Genomic DNA, 15,306 nt, shown 5'->3' on the forward strand with positions numbered 1-15,306 from the left:
CACCGTGTCCTGGAGTGGGCTCTTTTTGCCTCTCGCTGCGCCCCTCGTTGCTCCGCTTCTAGTCATCTTCTAGAACTCTTGGGCAATATGGGCACACTGGCAGTCTAGCCTAGTCGCCTCTCCTCCCTCTCCGAGGGCCCTGTGCGGTTACATTTGTCCCACGATCAAGCCCTGGAGATTTGGTGGCCAGGCGGCTGGGTCCAAGCTTGGCCAAGGAGAGTGAACTCCTGAGCTACACCGCCAAATTGGGCCCCTACTCATAATAAAAAGGGACGAGATGAGATTGGCCCCCCATGGTCCTCATCTAGGTACGAGATTCAAATGTCCCGCTTACATACTTTCTGCCACTGTTTTTGACTCTTTTAAGCCATATGGCTACCTTGCTGCCAAAGAAGAGGGAAAGTCTATTGGGCTTATTAGATGTGCCTCGACAGTGAGCTGGCAAAAATATGCATGACTCGAGAGCGGGCCAATCATGATGTTTGGCAAATATGCAGAGTATGCATGAGTCAGTCACCTTGGACTTGGCTCGTATGCATGGCATGCTATATTTGTGTTTGTAGAGGCGCTCACGGCGAAGACGCTGAAACATTGGATCCTCTTCTGCACGGGATCATGCACGGAAATGGGTATAGACCATGTTATCGCGGTGGCCTTTTGGAAGACTGAAACTCACAAGAGGGGCTTCATACCCTCAAGGTATTGCCCATCTAGCTGCTACCATTTTGATAAAAACACCCATCAATGTCCGAGGTATCGCTGTAGTTGCAATTGCAACAATCTCGAACCATATCCACTCATTGGATGCTCCAGTGAGCTGTTACGGACGGGAGCCGCAAAGTCTCAAAAACCATGACGTTTGTTGGCTGCAATTGAGTTGTTGTAAACTCAAGTGATGCGAGATATTTGCCTTATTATGATCTGTCTTAACACGTGGAATAATACATAAAAGACACGAGTTCAGGAAAAAAGTAGGCAGTGCACTCATACAGAGTACTTCTCCTCCTAATGGTGAACTCCACAGCTGAAGAAGAACGTCCAGATGAGGCTCAATATTACACGTGATATAGTTAGGACTTCATCCAGTCAAGTGGCACACGACATGGATCTATCTGAAATAAACAAACTAGACGGAACATCAAAGGGAGCAAAACGTCTGCGACTTCTCTCTTACATTGCAGGTTCAATTCACATTCCCACACAGCGAGAAGCTTCTGAAATATCCAAACCACATTTCGTGATCTACACATGGACACTGTCAAGTCAGGAGCTTTGGTTATAACAAGCCACGATCGAACGGATCGAGAAAGGACTTGTCATCACCTAGCCAAAGCCCAGGCTATCATAGATAAACAAATCGATCTCGAACACATCAGTCATGTTCCAGCGTCAGACTGACTGATCGTGGCGGATCTATCTTGAATACATACTGTATAAGTCATATACTTATAGGTCCTCTGTAAATCTTGCCTCTAGACTTCATGCATCTAAGATGAATCGCTTTCAGAAGAGTTTGACCATGTACCAACCTTAGCACAAATTGCCGGCTTATTGCGAAGAACTGTTCTGTATATCATGCATAGGTTTATGCCAAAGAATCTCGGAAATCAATGCGGCTTTGCCTTTTCCTCTTGCCTCCACTTATCCCCCATCTCCTTGACCTCTGCATTCACCTTTTCGATATGCGCCCGCGCCCCCGGCCACGGGGCCCGGCCTCCTCCTCCGTTATCGAATAGGCGATAGACGGCAGGGGCATTCAGCCCGTCCATGAGCAGGTTATAGAAGCGACGATCCCGCCACCAGAGCTTGCACGCGGCGAGGCTAAAGCTGCCCAAGAGCAGAGGCAGTCCGGTTCCCGCCGTGTTGTTGAGCCAGTCAAAGGTCTCGCCCCCGCGCATGCGGATGCCCAGGTGCGTGACCTTGTCGACGTGGAGGGCGTCAATCATGGCCTGATAGTGCGCCTCAATGTCGGCTTCAATCTGCGCGGCCGTCGGCAGTGCTGCCGGGGCGGCGCCGCCGCCGCCGCTCCAGAGGCTCGCCAGCGCCATGGTGGCCAGATCGTACGTCACCCACGCCGGGCCCATGATGACGAGGTGGCCTAGGAACGCCAGCGAGTCTGGGAACTGCTCCGAGATGAAGCCCCGGTACAGGCGGGGGAAGGGGTTGTCGTCCTCGTAGTGCGGCGCCGCCCGGATGCGGCGGTACCCGTCGGTCGCCTTGGCGGGGTCGACCGGGTTGCCGGCCCCCGGGACCACGGAGAAGTCGTAGCGGTAGCCCGAGCACACGACAATGGCGTCGAGGTTGTCGACAGTGGAGCCGTCGGTCAGCATCACGGTATGCGGGCCCGTTACCTCGCGGACCCCCACGACGGACTGGACGATGCCGTCTCGCAGGTTATGTGCCAGGTCGTCGGAGAAGATGGGGATTCGATAGAGCATGGGAGCACCGGGGAGTGGGCGTGGTGCCGAAAAGGAAGTGTGGCTCTTTAACCATGGAAAGGCCTTTTGTTGCGCGGCTTGCATCCCCTTGGTCATCAAGGTCAGAAAGGCCTTGGGCGTCCAGCCGCTGATGAATCGCATGATACATCCCATGCGGTACGACATGGAATGATCAAAGGCTTTACCTTGGACGACGCGCGGGAGCTATTCAAGAATCAGTGTCGATTCAAACATCAGACTGATACGATAAGAAATGTTATCATGCGTACCAAGTACGTCTGGCTTCGATGACTCAAGTAAATCTTGGCTGCTCCGACCCTCTTCAGAAATGAAGTTGTGTCGGCTCCCGTTGCACCTATCCCAATGACCATAACGTTCTTACCAGCGTACCGATGAGGATCTTTGAATTCGCGAGAATGCACAAAATCGCCTTGAAACTTTTCAATCCCGGGGATATCGACCATTTTTCTAGTCTGGAAGATACCAGTTGCTACCACTACCCGATCAAAGGTGTGCTTTTGTGTCCCGGGAGCTCCTTGAGTTGAGAAAGACTCTGTGTCAATAATCCATTGGCCCGTTGCATTATCGCGTTCTGCCTTTGCGACCTTTGTTGAAAACTGGATATGTCGCAACAGGTCAAAGTGGTTTGCATAGGCGACCAGATAGTCACCAATGTCTTTTGACGATGGATGCGTTGCCGCCGCTATGGTAAAGTATTAGTCCAGGTTTCACAGTAATTTTCTTGGTTAATATTACCATCAGGAAATGGGAAATCTGTAAAGCAGTTCTGTCTGGGTTGTAAGTCGAGGTATTCGTATTTTGGCTGGAATGCTTGCATTTGGAGATTACGAACCACTTGTTTGGAAGTATTGGATGTCGTCAATTCGGTAGCCGTGACTTGACCTGGCTTGCCCGACGCCGTGTTCCACGTGCCTCCAATTTCATCATTGCGCTCAAAAGCCGTCACGTCAAGACCCTGCTCCTTGAGGTTCTTGATAGCGACCAAGCCTAGCACACCAGTGCCAATGACACAGACACGCTTGCCTGGGTTCTTCAAGGGAGAAGTCATTATGAAAGGATATACTCGTAAGATTCAAGTCATGCAGTGAAATCCAAACGATACGAAATTTTCTGACGATGGCATGTTTACTATGCCAAGACGCCGACTATATAGCACTTTCTATCATCCCTCGTCTGGCATCAAAACCGCACGCATCAAAGACCATCACGTATTAGCACCGGAGACTTTGTTCGGACACTTTTCTGAGCATCAGCAGGATCCAGTCCCATACAAGTCAGTGCTGAGAATAGAACGGTTGCTCTAGCATGGATCGTATAGGCATAGTGAATAAGAGTAAAACACATTAGGTCTTACAAGTGGTTTGCTAGCGCACTTGTCGACTGAGGATACCCGAACATCTGGGTCAAAGGTCACCAACAATGCTTGCCCTCATGTGAGTGACCTAGGGTTGATGATGGATCAATATCATGGTAGAGTCCTCTCAGATTCTGAAATGCTTGCGGTGAATTCGTCGAAAGGGGCATGGGAGTGTCTAGCATGGGCTTGATGGAATACCATGTACAGTTCCAAGAATTTCTTATTGCTTGGAAGTGATTCATCCTTCGATACAAGTGAACATGACTCTTTTAATGACCTAGATGACAGAATCATGTCAGATCGGAACCGTACTATTGTTGAGCTCGAATCTCAATGAGATGCCCGAGAGCTCTTAGTAATAGTAGCTGGCATTGCTTGAGACGAAAAGAGTGTGTACCTGCACTAGCAGCCATGATTCAGACCCACAATGATGCAGGTTTACTTTGTTGGTAAGCCGTAGCAAGACCGGAAGCACCATTACCAATTGGCTGACGGTGCAGAAAAAATCTATGCTTATATTTTGGTCTGAAGCCAACCTCTGTTCTGCAGGCGCGCGGACAGTGGCTTGCAAAAAAAAGCTTAATAACCACTAGGTATACATTTTCGCAAAGGTGAATGTTCCTATAAAGCCCAGTCTTGCCAACGTCGCAGTCGCTACGGAGTAGTATTAAAAAGGCTGTGCACAGCGGATCTGTTGTTGCGAGGTAGTACGAAACATTCTAAGAATAGGAGGAGATTGTCGCAGATTGACAGAAACTACGCCTCAAGATTCGTTGACATTGGGTAAAAAAGTACTGAGAAATGTGAATGATATAAACTTTTCTGGCGGAATTGAGGATAGATACGTGCAAAGAGTTGTTTTGCCCTTGCAAGGGTCTTATCGCCCGCTATAGTGGGTCGCTATAGTTGATAAGATAGAGACATATCCAGCCTGGAACGGGATTGCGACGACTTGGAAGATCGTGATCATGAAGCAGGGATACACTCACATATGCGCGTAAGTCAACACCCACAAACGAAAGCAAGCCACGAGTATTGAGACGCAGAATGCTACTTGAGGCATCAGGGGGCCATACTAGCTAGCATCTTTGCCATGCAAAAATGTATGTAAAAATGCTTTTTCCTTCTTATTCGCCCACCCGGTTATTCGCCCGGGAAAGACATGGTTCAAGTGAACCCCCTAACCACCACGCCAATACCGAAATGAGCATTACGAAAGCCACCAAGTGGCTGTGTTGGCCAAGGTGATCTACCACTTAAGCAATCTCTCTTGTTGCACGCTCCTAGGAAGAGGAGCATGTTGATATTTGAACGCCATAAGCAATCTTTTACTACGGTCCAGCAAGAAGGACAAAGATGGCACAGAGTTGGCTTGGGCAAAGGGCCAGAGGGGACGTCAACAACCTGCACCAAACCAATGGAAGACTCCATTTGAAAGAGAAGGAAAAAAAAAAAACACAAAAAGTTCTAAGCCATTCTCGTAGTAAAGTTCTGCATGATGTTTCTTGGCTTGCATGATGGTGATGGATCGAGTATTCGTTGTTATTGCGGCTTCTTTATTTTTTTGAGGCTGTTTACTGGCTTGTCGATGAGGGGTCCACACCTAACACGCATCGTGGGGAAGACAAAAGCACCAGCCCCTTGACCAATGTAACGCAATGGTTTTGTCAAACAAGGGGGGGGAGAAACAGATGCGGCTGCCCACAATCCGGGTTATGCTATACTCTTGGAAAAGTATTCGTACACGCGTCCGTTCAGGGCGAGCCGCAACTATCCCACTATTTTTAACTTGTTAAGGTATTACTGGGTGTCGATCGAGCCGCATGGACTCGAGTAGTATCGCTTCTTTGCTACATCATGGCCTGGCCTGAATGAACACCCGTGTTGCCGTGCTAGGTTCTACTATCACTCTAGTCCCAATTTAAATACTGGCTTGGATGCTTTAGGTAAGCGTGCCCAGCCTGTCAGTCAGCAAAGCCAAGGAAAACGCCAAGGTAGGTTCAGGTTGGGATGAACCATGGCAATGTAGACCAATGTAGACTATTGCAGAGAGACGCGTCATTGGACGGGCAAACTGGCCAATACCGTCCACACTCGACAGGTCTGTATATGGCCGGAATTTTTCTTCCCTCGACAAGGGACATCTGCATCTTGGGGCGCCTTTGATGCAACTTGCAATGCGGCTCGTAACCGACTTGAGAGCCGCGATAAACGATTTAAACGAGTTAACCGACATTCCTTCACCTGAGGGATCCAAAGAAGCCCAAGAAAAACAGAATGGACTGGTGGAAAATTGAATTGTGTTGCTGTCGAAACAAAAACGTCGTGGCTCTGACCAAGAGTCAAATTAAGGCAATGCACCACCCCCATAGTCTGAGCGGCTCAACTACCGCAAGGCAGGCCCCATCAAAAGGAAGACGTCAAGGCACATATATCGTGGGTCTTTTTGACCCCGGAGAGTTGCCGGCTTCTAAGAGTCGGGGGTCCGTTTTCCACCGTTTTGCGGAGCCCTCCTAACCAATTGCTGCCGGGATGCTGGAGTATAACCAGCAAACAGCTTACGAGTCCCCCTGGTGTAACTCCAAGCTTCGAATGCTTGGCGATCTGCATACTCGTGCAGTCGATGCAAACAATCTAGAAGTGCTAAAAGGCGCGGGAGAAGATCTTGCGAGTATAAGACATGACCACCGTCGATCCCAAACTGTTTTTGAAATCATCAAGAAACTCATCGGCCACTCACTTGCCATTCTCTCATTCAACTCAAATCACAAGCAAGTCTTGAATTGGCAACATTCATTTTGAGTTTTCAGAAACACATTCGCTGCTTCCCTTGACACTCGTTTCTCACAATGGGTTTCCAGTCTGCTCGAGCATTGGGTCTGCTTGCCCTTGCGGCCGCAAACATTGTTTCGGGTCAGGACTCGACCAAGCGTGACTCGATCCCAGAGTGCACAACGCTGAACCAGAGAAAGGCCTGGTAAGATTACAATCTGGAAACCAAGTAAAAGTTGTCAACACTAACCATGTGCCAAGGTCTGCCCTCACCGACGATGAAAAGTCGGCATACATTGACGCCGAGCTTTGCCTGATGGCATTGCCACCCACCATTGGCATCGAGGGTGCCCTCAACCGTTGGGATGAGATGATGTACGGCCACATTGTGCAGTCCAACATTATCCACGGCGTGGGAGCGTTCCTGCCGTGGCACCGTCTGTACATGCGGGCGCACGAGATCATCCTGCAGACCGAGTGCAACTACACGGGCGCGCAGCCGTACTGGGACGAGCTGTCGGACACGCAGACGGGCACGCTCGAGGAGTGCTCCATCCTCGACGCCGACACGGGCTTCGGCACCGGCGACCTGGACGACGATGGCTGCGTCGCCAATGGCCCCTTTGTCAACCTCACCATGCACATCAACCAGACTAGCAACTATGCAGACTACTGTCTCACGCGCGACCTTAGCGATAACGCCTTTACCTGGGCCAACAGCACCTATCTCGATGAGTGTATGGCGACAGACAATTACGAGGATGCATGGTATGTTTGACCGCCCATCCGAGCTCTCTTCTCGACTACTACATGCTACAGTATATACTAATATCCAACCAGGAACTGCTTCGTCTCCTCTCCCCACACCGCTGGCCACGGCTCCATCGGCGGCACCATGCTCGACGTCGTGGCCTCACCGGGAGACCCCCTGTTTTTCCTACACCACACGTACCTGGACCGGGTCTGGTGGCAGTGGCAGTCGATGAACCTGTCGTCGCGCCTCACGGACATGTCGGGCCGCAACATTCCCACGCAGACGTACCTGGACCAAAATGACTTTGACTACCCGGGCACCGACGTGACCGACTACTTTGGCGACGGCGGCGGCAACGTCACGACGCTCAACCACACCCTCTGGATGGTGGGCCTCATTCCCAATGCCACCATTGCCGATGTCATGGATCTCGGCGGGGACCTCATCTGCGCCGAGTATATTGACTAAACACACCGTTTTTTTACTCTGTTGCCCCTCACCAATATGGAATTGTTTCTCTTTGCATTGTAGGCGCATTTGGATTGTTTGGGAGGATAGAAACCACCAAGGGATTAGACTGTATATAGGGTAATGATGGGATTCAGAAAGCTACATAGGTGACGAATCTTGTTTATGAAAAGAAGAAAAATGTACAAATCACACGAAACTATACATTTGCTTGTATACATCATCATGGAATCAAGTTTCCTACAACATGGCAAAACATTACATGTGTTTGTCACGGCTTCGCCACGAATTTCGACATTTCATTCACAAATCAATCATGACCATGTACTATTTCGAATGTTTATTATGATGATCCCATTCCATTATCGCTATGCTATGATTCTATGAAAACAATGATACACAAGATCTACCTCTTTCCCTTGCCGAGAAGAAGAGCTTAGTGGAAGGCAATGCCCTCGGCCTTCTCTTGGCAGTAGGGCACACTGGGGGTGGACCACTTGGGGGTGCTGGCGGCATCGCTCAGCTTGACAACGGGGTTCAGGATGCTGAGCCTCTTGCCGCCGTCGTAGGCGCTCTGCTCAAAGGTCTGGAACCAGCCGCTGTTCTCCTCGAGCTTGTCGCCGAGGACGCGCTTCCAGCCGTTCCACACGGTCAGGAGCAGGTCCAGCACGTGGTGCGAGCCGCGCATCTCCTCCCACTGGAAGCGCTCGGCGCACTCGGCCACGGTCTCGGGCGAGTACAGGCCGACCTCCTCCTTGAGGGCAAAGGTGTTGACGGCCGTGAGCGAGGCGTGCACCGAGTAGCTGCCGCCCTTGGTGGCGCGGTCGCGGAGGGCAATCAGAGTGCCGAGGGCGCCGAGGACACCAGTGGTCATGTCCGAGACGGGGAGCGAGGGCAGGACGGCCTCGCTGCCGGCCAGCTTGAGCGAGCGGCCGGTGACGTAGGCGGCACCCGAAGCGGCGTCGGCAATCTGCTGCCAGCCGGGGCGTTCAGCGTAGTATCCGTCAGGACCGTAGCAGTTCTCGGAGACGTGGACAATGCCGCGGCCGCGCTCGCCAGCCATTCTGAGAATGTCGTTGATGCCGAGGCCGAACTTGGGCATCTTGTTGAGACGGAAGCCCTGGATAAAGACATCGCAGTCCTTGATCAGGTTCTGCAGGATGGCAGCATCCTCGGGTTTGCGCAGGTCAATACCAATGGTGCGTTTGCCGGCGTTGAGGGTGAGCTGCATGATGTTGATGTCGGGCAGGTGAGGAGGGTTGACACGGATGACGTCGGCACCGAAGCTGGCCAGCATGGTGCCGATCTGGGGTCCGGCAATGACACGGGTCATCTCAACGACCTTGACACCGGCCAGGGGACGCTTGTCGCTGGGGTCCAGGGGCGGGAAGGCGACGGGAGCAGTGGGGATGGCCTGGGTCTGGGCCTTGACGTTGACAAAGGGGTGAGCAGCCAAAGACTTGCCCATCTCGCTCTCGTTCCACTCCTTGGGGCTGAAGCAGACGCTGCCGCAGAGACCGTTGAGCAGGTTGTTGAACTCGAGCTTCTCGGGGGTGAGCTGGCTGGTGTGCTTGGCAATGAGCTCGGCAGCCTCCTGGTTGGACTTGACGGGGGTTTCGGGGTCGATGCCAATGGATCGGAGCACGGGGGCAGCGTTCATGGATCCGTGGAGAGAGTACCAGACGTCCGGGTTGGCGGTCGGGTAGAGACCAGTGGTACGGTATCTCAGAGGGGTGGCAGTCCAGCCCTGCTCAAAGTCGGGGAGGATCTGCTTGAGCTTGCCCTGCTTGGTGAGGGAGACGACATCCTCACCCCCAACAAAGGCGGTGGCGATGCAGCCGAACCAGAAGGCGGCGTGAGTGGTGTTGACGGTGATTTGGCGGTTGTCGTCCTTGACGCCTCTGATGGCAAGGATCTCGTCGGCGACGACACCAGCCATGGCGTGCAGGGAAGCGGCCACGGAGACGGCCTTGAGGGGACCAGGAATGACCGGGAAGTCCTCGCCAACAAACTTGACCTTGGACAGAAGCTTCTCATCTTGAGTGAAGCCGGGTGTTTGAGCAGCAATGAGTCTGAAGATGCGCTCAGTGTCCTGGGTTACCGGGACAAAGGTCCGGTCGGTGTAGGAACCGGGACCGTAGACATCGGGGATTCTAGATTCTTGAGACATGGTGATGCTTGTTGTGGTTCGTTGTAAAGAAATTGGTCTAATAAGAAGAATGAAAAGAAAGAAATGTTCGCAAGTCTATAGGTCTATAGGGGTATCTCAGAGAAAGGATGGTGATGTGAAGATGCGAGGAAAAGGATGGTGATGATGAAGACGGATCATGGACATATATATCCATTGGAAGGAAGGTGTCTGAAACTTACCGCTACCTACCTGCGGGCGTTGATGGAGACATATTTTTTCTTAGATCTACGCATATCCATCGTTGATTCCGCCCTCCTTCTCCGAATGTGACAGGCTCTCGGCCGGTGCTACGGGGCCTTGCATATGTGGCGAGGGACCCACCGGGCCCGATAAACACGGAACTGGGCAGCAGGCATCACAATGTCCAGAGTAGAGAAATAACACAGTTGCCCAACCAGTCGCGTTCGCGGTGACGGTCAAGGCCGAGGGGGCGAGATATTAGTAGTGTACCAAAGTGAGGTAGATATTCATGGAAGTGGTCAAGGCCAAGATGAAACAGATTTCTTAGGGGACACCGAGGCCTCGAATCTCGATAGTGCGTCCCACAAATGACAGAGGTACGCACGGCGAGAGCTTGATTGTAATAGCTGCAGTAGTGGTGTCTAACTGCGACCTAATATCGGACCTCGAGCCGCTCAAGCATAGATCAGATGGTAGTATTTACTCACCACGGCAGCCAAAATCGCGCGTTCTTTTCGAGCCGCCTGTCTGTGCTGCAGGGGAACATGCGCAGGTACGGTACCTACCCGCATCTCTTCCGGATCGTCCAGACCAAGGCTAGCAAAAAACATCTTGGTTTCCGATTATGCGCATTTTTCTCGCTTTGCCAAAAGGCCGATAGCTGATGAAACCGTCGAGGACGCGGCTGACCGTTGGGAGAGTCGAAGCATTATCGAGGCGGGAGGGGCGCCGTAGTTTGGCTGCACACTGCATTAGGTGCCTGGTGCTCGAGGTGCTCTCTCCACTTGTGGCGGTATTCGTTCCGCCGTGGACTCTGGAGGTGGCAGAAGCTAGTCCCGATTAGTAAATTGCATCCCGCGGCGGAGACACAATTGGCTGCAAAACTGCATAGGGCTGAAGAAATGTTCTGGAAGAATGGTGATCTTGGCTGACCGAGAGTTGGCGTCATTCCGCAGGGATGCACCGCTAAAAAAGGGTCGTCACTGGCGAATGTAAAGTCGAGACGAGCAGCGAAACTGAGTCGTGAAGCTAAAATATTTTTTAGTGGCGATCCTAGTACGTAGCAGTAAAATTCCTGTGTCTTGTTTTTTGGCTGGTTGATGCCAGATGAGCATAATTTTTGTTGTTCTATCAATTTCTCTACGTACCTGTTCAGCCCCAAATTTTTTTTCCACCGTGTGCATCAAGTCCCGACCACCACGTGGGTCGACGTCATCCCCTCCCAAGAAGTTCGGAGCTCTTCCGGGCATCGCGGTTCCGCCGTTGTGAAAAGCTTCATTCAGGCGATCATCCCCTCATATCTCCGGGGGCATGAACAACGGGCACCTCTCGCGCGCCGAGGCCAGTTGTACCTCTAATCAATTAGCCCCGTATGGATTGTGGCTCCTGGGCACCCCTCGTATAGGTATACTCGTACACATGTCCACCAGCCCAGAGGCTCCGTAGCATAGTCGCACTATATATCAAGCCCGGCACCCATTCCGCCATTGAATATATCTATCTATGATTATTGTCCAAACTGCAATTATTATACCCGCCAGTACTATTTCGTCTTTTGACCTTTTACTTGTTTTGATACCCCAAAGCCATTCATCATCATAAGCGAAATCACATACTCAACAAATAAAACCACAAATAAATAGAAGAAATGTCAGCCATCCAGAGCGTCGCAATCATCGGCTGTGGTGCCATTGGTGCCTCTTGGTCAGCACTCTTCGTGGCCCAGGGCCTCAAGGTCAAGGCCTTTGATATCAACCCAGCAGCAGAGGCATCCCTGCGCAGACAAGTGCAAGATGCACTACCCGTCCTGTCTTCCATCGGCCTGCTTAAGAACACCTCCGCCAAGGCTGAGGATGTCATTTTCACAACAGACATGGCCGAAGCCCTGAGAGATGTCGACTTTGTCCAGGAGAACGGACCCGAGCGCCTAGACTTTAAGCAAAAGCTCCTCAACGACATGGCCACCCACCTGAAGCCAGACGCCATCATCTCATCCAGCTCTAGCGGTCTCACCTGCTCTTCCATGCAAGAGGGTATGAAGCCTGAATCCAGACCCCAAAGACTCGTCATTGGCCATCCCTTCAACCCACCGCATTTGATGCCTCTGGTCGAGGTTGTCGGCGGCAAGCAGACTGACCAGTCGGTCATTGACGCGGCTCTGGAATTTTACAAGAACATGGGCAAGAAGGCCATTCACGTCAAGAAGGAGGTCGTCGGCCACGTGGCCAACCGCCTGCAGGCCTCGCTGATCCGCGAGGTCATGTACGTGCTGCAAGAGGGCATCTGCAGCGTCAGCGACATTGACGACGCCGTCTCGTACGGCCCCGGTCTGCGCTGGGGAATCATGGGCCCCAGTCTGCTCATGCACCTCGGAGGTGGAGAGCGCGGCATTGAGCACTTTGCCAACCATCTCCTGGGGCCCCTGCAGACCTGGTGGGCGCCCACCGACCCCGTGGTCAACGACGAGCTGAAGAAGAAGTACATTGACGGAACCTGGGATACCCTCGCAGGACGGGAATACAAGGACCTGACTAAGCAGAGAGATGAGGAGCTGGTCAGACTCTTGAACGTGCGCAGGGACTGGGATTCTTATGCAGAGAATGCAAAGAAGAACTAGACATTATACATTTTTATATAATAATTGAAGATTTTCGAGCGTGTCAATTGCTTTATTAATTGAATACACTGATTGTGAATGAATGGTTTCTCACGTGTCGCGTATTCGCATTCAATCGAGTTGCTCCTTGGCATGAGAAGTTACTGGCGCTGTGTGATCAAGTACTATGCGACGACAGATCACTTGAGCAGCCATCACGAATGATCCGGAACTGTCCACCAACAACACCGCCTATTCTATGATCGAGCCCCAATTCTGGCATGATTATCACACGTGTCTAGGCTGATTCCCCTGAGTCCAGGAGGGGGAACCATAATAACAAGTCCACACAGCATGAAGCATAAAATTTGACACCACAATGGTCTCCTCTGAAAGAATACCACTTCGTGAAGCTCACCGCTGCATGGTGAAACTTGACATCATTTGGTTTCAAAGATTACCATCCAGGTACTGCATTGCGACATTTTCGAAAACCCGCGCTGGCGCAAGCAAATAGAGTAGGTACGTAGCGAGCGAGATCTGACCAGATGCTGAAGGTATGGGGGGCAGGGAATAGAAAATGTGGAGTTTTCCCACAGTTTTCCACTTTGTCTTTTCTCGCGTAGATCCAATGTCCCCCTGGAGCCCCGAAGTTTTGGTTCGTAAGAGCGCATCGAATTCCGCGGTGGGTCGGAGAGCCCCGGGACACTGACCCACCTTTTTCTTGCTCTGCTTTTCCGGAGTCTCGGGAGCCACAATTTTATCGCGACGATAATGCGACAACTGGTACTAGGGGGAAATTTCCTACTCTTTCTCGCCTTTTCCCTATCACCAAGAGCAACCAAGGTTTTTGTTCTTGATAGTACGCAGGTACTTGTCCTCACGTGGCTGTGTCATTGCCGTCGCTCTTCAAGGCTCGCGCACACGCATCATCGTGTCTTGCTAAGTCCGAATGAACTCCGCAAATGGCCCGTCACTTTGCCTCAACGGAGGCTCCGTCCTTCAGGACCCAGACGGCATCTAGCCGTGACATTTGGCCTCGAGACATCTTTTAAAAAGCCATGGACGCCGCTACTGTCTCGTCGTCTCTCCATTCACATTGTGCATACACTATAAACTAATAAGCGATTTCATCTGTATATATCTTTGCATAAGACTTTAGACCATTCAGATACCCCCATATACCACATCTACATTACCAGCATTATACCAAATCACTTCAACGTTACATTTATTCTCACTTTTATAAACAATATCAGTCAACATGGGTTCGATAGCACTGCCGCGTCTCTACATTCTGGACACGGATCTGTCCAAGTTCCCCAACCAAGACAATGGCCGCATCATGTCATGCAACACGGACGGCAGCGACCTGCGCACCGTGGTGGGCAACATGCGCACCATGCCCGACGGCATCGCCATTGACCACAGGCACGGCCACATGTACTGGACCAACATGGGCCCGACCTTCAAGTCCAACGACGGCTCCATTGAGCGCGCCAACCTCGACGGCTCGGGCCGCCAGACTATTGTGCCCACGGGCACCGTCGGCGTCTACACCCCAAAACAAATCACCCTGGCAGCCAAGTCGCGGAAGCTGTACTGGTGCGACCGCGAGGGCATGAAGGTGATGCGGTGCAACCTCGACGGCACAGACGTCGAGGTGCTGCTGTCGACGGGCTCGACCGACGAGGACCGCAAGGACATGCTGAAGTGGTGCGTCGGCATCGCCGTCGACGAGGCCCGGGGCTACTTTTACTGGACGCAAAAGGGCCCCTCCAAGGGCGGCCAGGGCCGCATCTTCCGCGCCCGCGTCGACGACCCTTCGGCCATCGAGGTCGTCTTTGAAAAGCTGCCCGAGTGCATTGACCTCGAGTACGACGAGGACGCCGAGACCTTGTACTGGACCGACCGCGGCGACCCGCCCTCGGGAAACTCGTTGAACCGCGCGCACATTGGATCCGACTCGCTCCAGGGTGCCAAGCGCGAGATCCTCGCTACCCGCCTGCACGAGACGATTGGCCTGGCGCTTGACCGGAGGACGCAGAGGGCCTACGTGACCGACTTGGCAGGAGGTGTTTACTCGGTAGACCTCAAGACCAAGACCAAGACGGTCTTGTTCCCCGAGCTGGGTGATACTACCGGTATTGCATGTTACCAGCACTAGCGAAATTGAGCCGCGGTAGGAAATTCTGTGTTTGTTTCATTTATAGAGGTGGCACGACAGCTTGGTAAAAAGAAGAGGCGGTGAAGCTATAGGCGGATCCACCATGATGTCTTAGAGTTCGTGGGCTTTCCTTTGATACCTCCTGCCATGCATGAGGTTCTGAGAGGATGGATCTCGCTCGGCCCAGCCCGTAGCCGAGATTGGAAGCACTGCGATCTGATGGATCTTGCATGCGCTCGCGATCCTTGATTAGCTACCAGTTATCGTAGAAACGGCAACAAGATTTGAGACATTCTTCCCGCTTGCGCCGCAGCTGAGCAGCCATTCGACTAGCGCAATGCACGTGAAACGATCGACACCAT

The 15,306-nt window shown here is 52.1% G+C and overlaps 5 protein-coding genes across 5 annotated transcripts; 3 read left to right on the top strand and 2 right to left on the bottom strand.

The window, feature by feature from the left end:
- Positions 1-1,607: 1,607 nt before the first annotated feature.
- PFICI_03704 (uncharacterized protein) lies at positions 1,608-3,507 on the bottom strand (the record flags this gene model as incomplete). Its single annotated transcript, XM_007832285.1, has 4 exons — positions 1,608-2,642; positions 2,708-3,141; positions 3,195-3,225; positions 3,292-3,507. The coding sequence occupies 4 exons, from the start codon at positions 3,505-3,507 to the stop codon at positions 1,608-1,610; spliced, it is 1,716 nt and encodes a 571-aa protein (XP_007830476.1).
- A 3,158-nt stretch (positions 3,508-6,665) lies between these two features.
- On the top strand, positions 6,666-7,810 carry PFICI_03705 (uncharacterized protein; the record flags this gene model as incomplete). The annotated part of the gene is made up of 3 exons (XM_007832286.1): positions 6,666-6,793; positions 6,850-7,356; positions 7,429-7,810. 3 exons carry the CDS (start codon positions 6,666-6,668, stop codon positions 7,808-7,810), a joined length of 1,017 nt encoding a protein of 338 aa, XP_007830477.1.
- A 436-nt stretch (positions 7,811-8,246) lies between these two features.
- On the bottom strand, positions 8,247-9,980 carry PFICI_03706 (uncharacterized protein; the record flags this gene model as incomplete). The annotated part of the gene is made up of 1 exon (XM_007832287.1): positions 8,247-9,980. One exon carries the CDS (start codon positions 9,978-9,980, stop codon positions 8,247-8,249), a length of 1,734 nt encoding a protein of 577 aa, XP_007830478.1.
- A 1,849-nt stretch (positions 9,981-11,829) lies between these two features.
- On the top strand, positions 11,830-12,798 carry PFICI_03707 (uncharacterized protein; the record flags this gene model as incomplete). Its single annotated transcript, XM_007832288.1, has 1 exon — positions 11,830-12,798. One exon carries the CDS (start codon positions 11,830-11,832, stop codon positions 12,796-12,798), a length of 969 nt encoding a protein of 322 aa, XP_007830479.1.
- A 1,243-nt stretch (positions 12,799-14,041) lies between these two features.
- PFICI_03708 (uncharacterized protein) lies at positions 14,042-14,944 on the top strand (the record flags this gene model as incomplete). The annotated part of the gene is made up of 1 exon (XM_007832289.1): positions 14,042-14,944. One exon carries the CDS (start codon positions 14,042-14,044, stop codon positions 14,942-14,944), a length of 903 nt encoding a protein of 300 aa, XP_007830480.1.
- Positions 14,945-15,306: the final 362 nt, after the last annotated feature.

The sequence above is a fragment of the Pestalotiopsis fici genome (genome assembly GCF_000516985.1).
Source record: "Pestalotiopsis fici W106-1 unplaced genomic scaffold PFICI_Scf_2, whole genome shotgun sequence".
Taxonomy (NCBI): Eukaryota; Fungi; Ascomycota; class Sordariomycetes; order Amphisphaeriales; family Sporocadaceae; genus Pestalotiopsis; species Pestalotiopsis fici.